The sequence below is a fragment of the Hoplias malabaricus genome, unplaced genomic scaffold (genome assembly GCF_029633855.1).
Source record: "Hoplias malabaricus isolate fHopMal1 unplaced genomic scaffold, fHopMal1.hap1 scaffold_447, whole genome shotgun sequence".
Taxonomy (NCBI): Eukaryota; Metazoa; Chordata; class Actinopteri; order Characiformes; family Erythrinidae; genus Hoplias; species Hoplias malabaricus.
In genome coordinates, this window is record NW_027101209.1 from 1 (window position 1) to 8978 (window position 8978).

Consider the following 8978-nt stretch of genomic DNA (forward strand, 5'->3'; position numbering starts at 1 on the left):
CCTACCTCTCTAACTGGTGCTTGGCATTGGACATGGCGACCTTACAGACTCATGTGCAGCTTCTCCAATAGTCTAAAAAATACTTGACCATGAAGTGTATTTTCTGTTCAGGATCACAACATATCTCCGGCCCCTTCCTAGCTCACGTCTAGCTGACCTTGTTCACTTTACTCACGTTGACGTTTCTCATGTCGTAGATGGAGGTTCCAGGTGGAATGTTGGTGCTGGTCCCAGGGTTTAGAAAGCGTAAGCTTTTCCTTCCTCTGTTTGCTCCATGATACTGGGTCCCTGAAGGGCCGACATCTTCCCTGTGTAGAGCCCAGATCACCCGCATGGTACTGCCCTGGGGAAACAACAGTGTGGGCTCTTAAAGAACCAATGACCAGTCATAACTTCAGTTGGAATGGGTATTCTTCAACATGAAAAATGAGAATAAAGCTAAATGAATAATTATATGCTCATTGTTTTCATAATTATAGTGTTGTGAATGGCTAATAAAAAGTGCAAGCAATGTTTATGAAAGTGATTACTTTACATGGGTAGTGTTGTGTAGTATATAATCTAAACTATATCTAAGTGTCAGTATATTGGCTGTTTTAAAGTGACCACAAAGGCTTAGAAAGTGAACCTTTCAGCTAAAGGACCAACCACAGATTGATCGTCTGCAAATCACAAGAAGAATTATTTCCTGAAATACTTCTAACTGGCAGCTGTTCAGGCTTTAATTTTAGAGAAGTGGCATGAGCCTGAATTCACCATCACCCTCAATTTTAGAGAAGTGGCATGAGCCTGAATTCACCATCACCCTCAAAGAGCAGGAAAACTGAGGAAAGACCACTGTTTCCTCCCTCAACATCCAGGGCTGAGTTGCCCTTGAGCAAGGTACCTTACTCACAACCACTCCCTGGTCCCTATATGGGGACAACGTTTTGTTGTACTGTTAACACAATGACAAAACAAGCATGCTCTGCAAGCTGAGGAGGAACTACTATGAAATATGTCACCCACCGTGATGGCTCTGTCATTGGGGTCACAGGTCTCCAGGTCTCTGCTGAAGCCCAGCACAGTATGAGTGTGATTCTCTCTTCCATACAACAGTCTGTAGTTCTGCACAGGATCTTTGTGGACAGCCCTGTTACTATCTGCAAAGTAGTCCTGAAGAAAGAGAGTTCCATTCATTAGACGTAGTGCAATGATTTTGAATATTTGTGAATATCTTCCACAGGAAATAGACTCAGCTTTTGGCATATTAATCATTAGTGTTACAGCAGTGTGCAGAAGTCAGAGACCACCATTCATAGAGTGGAGATGTTTAATAGTCATGGGTTCTCCTTCCTCAAAACAGAGAATTAACTATTTCACGTATTGAGACTATATGATCATAGTTCCAGCTCTCTCCTGGTTACAAACCTTGGCAATGACTCTCACCTGCAGCTGCTCAGAAACTCAGTGACTGTTTCTTATGCCAGTTTAACCTCCTGAATCGAATCTATAACTAAGTCAATGTGTAGGCACTGTGTAGATGCGAACTCTATGCTGTACCCTTCGCTGTAGGTTGATGCCCAAGGAATGTAATACACACCTAGACGACACAGAATGCCGTGATTACACTTGGTCTCCAGTCAGAACAAAATAGATCAAATTCATTTTATGACGTACAGAATATTTACCACTCTTCTCCACACTGCAAAGGCTATAGACAGCAACCAATTCATGGCCAGAGATTTCCCCTGACATTGGTTTGACCTCATGGTCAACAAATAAAATATGGAACAAGGGAAAAACATGGACGACTCCAATAAAAAATAGCTATGAGAAATGAGAAAATGCCTGACATCACAAAATGCTGAAATGTTTCAAAATGTTTCAAATAGCGCCCTACTCCCTACATAGTGCACTTCACAGATTAAAAAATCTGATACTACGACACCATTACATTGTGTATTACATAAGTTTGAGGAAGATATTTGTCATTCAGCTCTAGTGTTTGCAGTCACCGACACATAAGAAAAAGATACAACAGCGTATGTCACTTGCGCAGGCAACAGCATAGTCTCTATGGGGTTGTCTGTTTTGCAACTGTGACAATCGCGGACATAGACTTTGTGTTACGTACTTTGTTGCTTAAAAACAAGCTTGCAAATATCTGAACTGGAAATGTAACAAATGAAAGAGTGATGTTATCTGGCAGCCCCCCAGTAAAGTGCATCTGGGAAACAGCAGTGTACCTGCTCACCCTCAATAGGGCTGAGACTGGAGATACTCAGATACTCAGGGGGCCATACAGCCCTAAAGTGTCCCCACTTGATGTCAGAAGCAGAGCAGGATCTGAATGACTCATTAAAGCCATTGTTTACTGAATTTGGCAAACCACAGTAAAACAGACTGGGTGGCCTTGGTTCACAATTTGTGGGGTGGTAGGCTCCAGATTCCCAAATAAATGTGCACATGCCCTGAACGAGGGATATTACTCAAGGCAAGGTATGTGAAAAATCCACCTCCAGAACCCTAGGAGATGCCAAACCCTGCTTAAAAACAGAGGAACCCTGCTGAAGATTCTTAAAGGAGTGTCCAAGAGCCTACTTCAGATTGTGTAACATTTCTCTGAGGCTTTGATAGCATATCATAAGGGCATTAATGAGGTCAGGTTCCACAGCTGGGCTTTTAGTTCTGGATCACAAACACTACTCCAACTCATCCCAAAGGTTTTGGAGATCCATCACTCCCCCAAAAAAAGAAAAACAGTAGCATTGCGGCATAGCTCAGTGTCGAGGGCTTGGTACACATCCATCCAAAGAATAAAGACATTAAACAAGAAAATACAACATATGAAAACTCTGAGAAGAAAAGCATGTATCGGCAAAACTGCAACACTCAGTTTTTATCAACACTCAAAATTTTATTTTATTTGAATTAATTATATTCATATTGTTCAGTTTTCTGTCAGTTGGCTCTTGTTAAGAGCAGCACAAATAAAAGACAATAGTGAACATATGAGGTTTGTTCCAACAAGAACTACGCATAATTTAACCTGCGACAAGTCATGTTTATAACTATTTTACTGATGTAATGACAGATGCAGTAGTTAAAAACATTCAGAGGTTTCTTGCACAGTCATAAATGACTAAATTCATCAAACCACACTGACACTAGAAAGTGATCCAAAGGCAGAACTCAGATTAATAAAAGACAGCGAAGGCCTGCTGGACAAGTTCATCGTGCAGTAAAAAATCTAATACTACTCTTAATGAAGACAGAATGGAAGTGAGAGTGTCAGCGAAACGGCAGCAATGATGGATGATGTAGTACAAGCTGAACACTGCCAAGACATAAACCCACAATAAAAACTGTATGCTTGCTGTAGACCTACGTAACGATATACCCACTTTAATCCCATAATATACCCAATAGATCTATCGCAATAAACACAGTATGCTCACTGCAGTCCAACTGATACTCACAATATACCCATTTCGCAACACAATAAACCCACAATAACCCAAATTCTATACCAAATTTGCTGAAAGGATATAATTATACCAGTAATACAACCCCAATATATCTATGAAAGACCAAAAATTCGCTTACAATAAACGTACAGTTAACCCACAATACAACCCTCACATTACAAAATATAGTCATGAAAACCTGAGTATACCCACTATATAATCACAGGAAACTCAAGAAACCTATTCGTACACAATAGATTAACAGAAAATAACCAAAATATACATAAAAAAGTCCACATTACAACAAAAATCCAAATAAACACAAAATATATTCACAAAAAATCTCCAAAACACTCCAATATACTCAGGATATATGCACAGTATGCTCACAATATACCCACTTTATATCCAATATTTACCCACTGTAGACCCACATTTTATACCCAAGTTATATCTATAAATGACACCAATATACCCATAATAATAAAGGCGTACTGTATATATATATATATATATATATATATATATATATATATTTATAGCAAGTTATTCTAAGATAACAACCACAATATACACATGAAACACTAAAAATATTATTAAAGTAACCCTACAACTAATTCTAAATACCACCACAAAACATAAATACTGTCACGATAAACCAATATATCCACAACATGCCAACCTTAAACACCAGTATACTACAGAAATGCCTACAGTATGCTCACAAAATGCTAAAACAATATGTACACAACATTTACACAATATATACCAAATTATAACTAAAATATGCCCAAAATACACCAAAAAACACAAATTATATAGTCCCAACAATGAAATATCTCCAAAATACCTGCAACATTCCCAAAAAATACTCAACCATAAGATGCTTACAATATACCCACTGTATATACACAGTTAATGAGTATAAATATTCCATTAACCCAAGTTATAAGCTTGTTATGTGGGTTTATTTGGCACCTATTTGGCATATGTAACTTACACATTATTATATAATGTGCATGTGTCTAAACCTTTTCTGGAAACTTCAAATAATGAAATACTTAATTGTGAATGGATTAATTACTGGCAAAGGGCTGAGAGGGGGCTGGCTATTGTTTTGCAAGAGTCACTTCCATTCAGATCAATTGCAGAGTTAATTCCGATCTAATCCAGAGTGTCCAAACTCTTCCACAGTGCCTTGCGTCCAGCAGATGTCTCATGTTATTTGTGGGGGAGCACATCTGGTGTATACTCGTGTTCTACACGAACGGAGAGATGGTTCATCTCAAGCTGTGGAAGTAAACATCCACTTCCCTTAGACACAGGAGGTTCTGTGTTAGAGGACAGTCTTCCACGGTCTCGCTATGGTCAGAGTTTAGTCAATTCTGAACATGAAATTATGGTGATACAAGTGTGGATGGTGGGTCAATGTGCCCAAGAAAAACCACAGATCAGTTGCTGATGTGGTTGGATAGGTATAGAAATATTACACCATTAGTACATTAGAAATGTAATATTGATATAATTAACACAATTATGTTATTAATGTTTATTTATTTAATTTAAATTATTGAGAAAAAGAATAGAATATGGCTTCTTATATATGGATTTGGTTTATTTGGCACGTGAATTCCAAAATCCTAATTTTATTTATTTATTTGTTTGTAGTTTGAAAAAGCAAAAACATCTTGGTCTCAAAGTGATTTTGTACATATTTGACTAAAAGACAACCAGAGCTTGTACAATGTGTACTTTTGTGGTTCTACAAGTGAATTTTTGACACCGAAAAAAATCTGTTAAAACAATGTTAATCATAATCCTAACCATGTCAAAAACATCATTTTAATCATATCCATAAACCTGTCCATAGACCTGAAACTAACCCTAAACATATTTCCATCCCTAGGCTCCAACAGTTTAGAAGCAGCAGTATGTTCTCCAGTGTAACATTCTCCCACAATGCTTTGCAATCTTGGTCCTTTGATTACCCTCTGACCCGCCACCCTGCCTCCTGCCTCTGAGAATGCCTTCATGACCTCAAGAGTAAGAGTTAGAACATATAAAAATGGGCAATAAATCCCCTTCTGATCATATATTTTGAAGGTGGTGGGACTTCTAATCAACTACAACTGTAGAGTGGACAGAAGCTCACATACAGATCCCATAGTGTAAGAGGTTCACATTATGATTTATTAGATAATCTTACAAATAAGTGAAAATGTTGCAGCAAAATTTGTAGAAAATTTTAGAGGACATGTCTTATTTTTACCTATCAGCACAAGTTATAATTTCTCCAGTGATATCCAGTGGTTTGTTGGACTACAGCATGTTTTCTGTTTTGTTCAGAGATGTCAAACCACCGCAAGGGGTTGCAGCACTTCAAGGCAACTCTCTCTGGGATCTGTGAGGAGCCTTTGATGCCCATCCAGATCACAACAGGCCAGTTTCCTTCTCCTCACTAGACTACTGTATAAAAGACCGCCTTTAACAGCCTTCTGGAGAACACAAGAGCTCAGAAACAAATGGAAGACCACCTTAAAGGGTTTTATAAGCTAATGAACGTGGGTTAAAAAAGATCCAGGAGAAAGGAAATTAAATTCTCCATTTGTTTCAGCTCTGGACTCTCAGTTCACATCGGACATATACATTAATTTAAGGTGGTATTCCTTTTTTTGTTTTGTTTTTCTAAATTTCTACATTGTTTGGAAGTAAACAACGCCATCCATAGTGGTGTGAGGGCTCCCACTCTCATTTCTGTCTCTAACATGGGCGTATGTTAGATGATGTATCAGATTTGAGTCCTGCTCTGTTTAATGGCTATCATTAGTGAGAGTTCAAAAAGAAGTGGTGGGTTGGCCTCACTATTATTGGAGGTAGAACATGCTCACTCTCATCCTCTCGTGGCTGGTGGCACTGTGTTTGAGAGATCAGGGGGGAGAATCACTGAAGAGGTGGGGAGTTAGTAGTGAGAAAATTAGTAAAAAAAAGGCAATAAACAACAATAATTAATAAATAAATACCAAATAATAAATAATCCACAGTATTATCTCTATTGTACCACTGTCAATATTATAAACAAAACTTCAGGTGACAAATTTGGGTGGCAAACACATTGCCACTTGGGTTCCCCAAGGGTTCTTTGGTAAAAGCTAGAGTTCTACATATTACAATGAGGGAACCGTTTTAATATGATTCTGCACCTGGTTACACGGTTCTAGAAAACCCTCCTGTAAATGGTTCTGTACAGTACCAAATCAGGTTCTGCTGTTATGAAACATCAAAATACCCTAGAACCCTTAAACATGTCTAAGACTGTACAATACACAGCATTACGTCACATAAACACTCCGCAAGTAGAGTGCCAATGGCATAGTAAACAGAATGGCTATGTTGGTCCTGTTGTGACGTCTGGTTCCATTGACTGCCGTTGTGAAGACTTCAAAAGTTGGTGAGTTTCAGAGTGTTTTAAGGTGAAGCATTCTCCCGGAAACTTCTCTGAGTGACTTTGTTTACACCTCGGCCAAGCCCCAAAGACTGAGACCCCATGGAAGACCACCAGACAGCCCCCTTTAACATCCAGCTCTATAGTGAAACTTAAGATCGGTCAGTAAACGGACTTACCTGGAGGTAAGGCACGCCGTCGGCGACCCCTCCGATCACGAGATCCGCGGACGCCATGGCCCCGTTCGGAGACAAGCCAAAGCCTACGTAGCCCCTCGTCTCAGCCTCAATTTCAAACGTGATGCTCGTGCCATTAAAACCCCACTTCAGCACGTATCTCCCACCGGCGTCCAAAGCCGCGGAATGCTCGAGCCCGCGAGCGCGAACTTCAACCCTCACCGCCGCGAGCACCACCACCACGGCGCCCCAAAGCCCCCTCGCGCGCATGATCACTTATAAGAAAGTAAGTGCAGAGAGCGGCGCGAACACCACCACTCTCGAGCGCATCGGACGCGACTGGTGTCCCCCTCGCGCGCAGCCAGAAGGAAGAAAAAAGGGTTGTGTCTCGCGAGTCGGACGCCTTTGATGTCTCGCCCGCGCGCCGTTTTGGTCTACTTTGCTGTTTACTTTAAACGCTGCACCTTTCGCTTTGATGTTTCGCGCCAACCGACTTATTAGCGCTAGCCTCCAGTCTTAAAGTCCACATTTCAAACGGTTCCTCATTTACATAAAAGTGAATATCCGTTAAGTTCCAATGTTTACGTGTAAACGTGATTTAAACCCTTTATTTAAAAATATGAATTTACCTCACGTTAAAACTCATTCTGCATGTTTCAAGGGCTGTGATCCAATATCGTGATTGTTGTCTTTACCTCCACCTCGTTTGTGTGGTTTTATGGGAGAGAAAAGCAGACGCGGCCCACATTTTCATATGACCATTTCCCAACCTCTACTCACCCCTCAGCGTGACCCAGCCTGCTGTGTGTTAAAAGAGACACTCTGGCCAACTCTAACATGTAACTCACTACTTAGATCTGTCCTAACCATGGCAACCCAGCTCTTATGGAGTTTTCTGGCGTAAAGATTAGAGAAGAAAAACACTCTTCCGATGATGTAAACTGAAGGTGGGTTGGACTTCTGAACAATTACAACTCTAGAAAAATAACACTCTATTTATTATCATGAATGGTGTAAAGTTAGGGTGATGCATAGTGTTGAGGACTGCGTTAGGGTTTGTGGGCTTTCCTAGTGTTTAGGTTAGTATTAGAGGAAATTTAAGTCTCATGAGTTTTCATGTTGGGTTGCCAGGAATTTACAAAAAAAATTCTTTAATACAAATTAAACAAGGGCCAATTGTGAATAGTACACATTGTACGGATCTTGAGAATTGCATGTTAGTAAAATATGCTCAACATGACCTTGTGAAAATAGTACTACAAAACGTTCAGTCAAACAATGAGACTGTTGAATGGTTTCTATGCCGAGACTTAACACATTTATGATGTCAAGTGGGCGTTGCCGATGTAACAGCATCTACTCTTCTTGGTAAATTTAGGCCCAGTCCCATTTCTTATTTGCACCCCACTCACAAAGTGTAGTAGTTAAAATATTCCCCTAAATGGGGTGACCCTTCAAGAGTCTGGTACATGATCAGCATCTCTGCCAGTCTGCAGTGATATCAGAGGAGCTACAGTGTTGCAACATTGCTGCTGGACTTCAGTTAAATTTAAGACATCTTACGCCTTCAGAAGCATTCAGCAATCATAAATTATCACCCACTCCTAACTCTTCTGAGTGCAGTTTCTTATTCTGCAGATTTTTCTTAAAAATGTCCAGTTTGCAGTTGCCAGAGTATAATTGCTGCCCTATATAAGGTGGCACTGGAAATTTGCTAGCTAACTTCTGAGATATCAGTGTTATGAAGATTCATAGATATCAGGGTTTGTTATGAAGTTGTGTCACAAACTTTATAAAACTAAGATAAGGCTATTGTAGTTTTTAAAGAAGAAGATATTGATATTTGTGGGTTTCTTTGGTTGTCAACATGTCATTCAAACTCTGTTTGAAGTGTGACTCTGTTTGAAGGGC

General features: G+C 39.8%; 1 protein-coding gene across 1 annotated transcript; it reads right to left on the reverse strand.

The window, feature by feature from the left end:
- Positions 1-157: 157 nt before the first annotated feature.
- Positions 158-7337, reverse strand: LOC136685331 (DBH-like monooxygenase protein 1 homolog; the record flags this gene model as incomplete). The annotated part of the gene is made up of 3 exons (XM_066659351.1): positions 7071-7337; positions 1009-1155; positions 158-343 (listed from the first exon to the last, which is right to left on the reverse strand). Coding segments are annotated over exons 1-3 (600 nt in total), but the record flags the coding sequence as incomplete, so codon positions are not given.
- Between the last annotated feature and the right edge of the window lie 1641 nt (positions 7338-8978).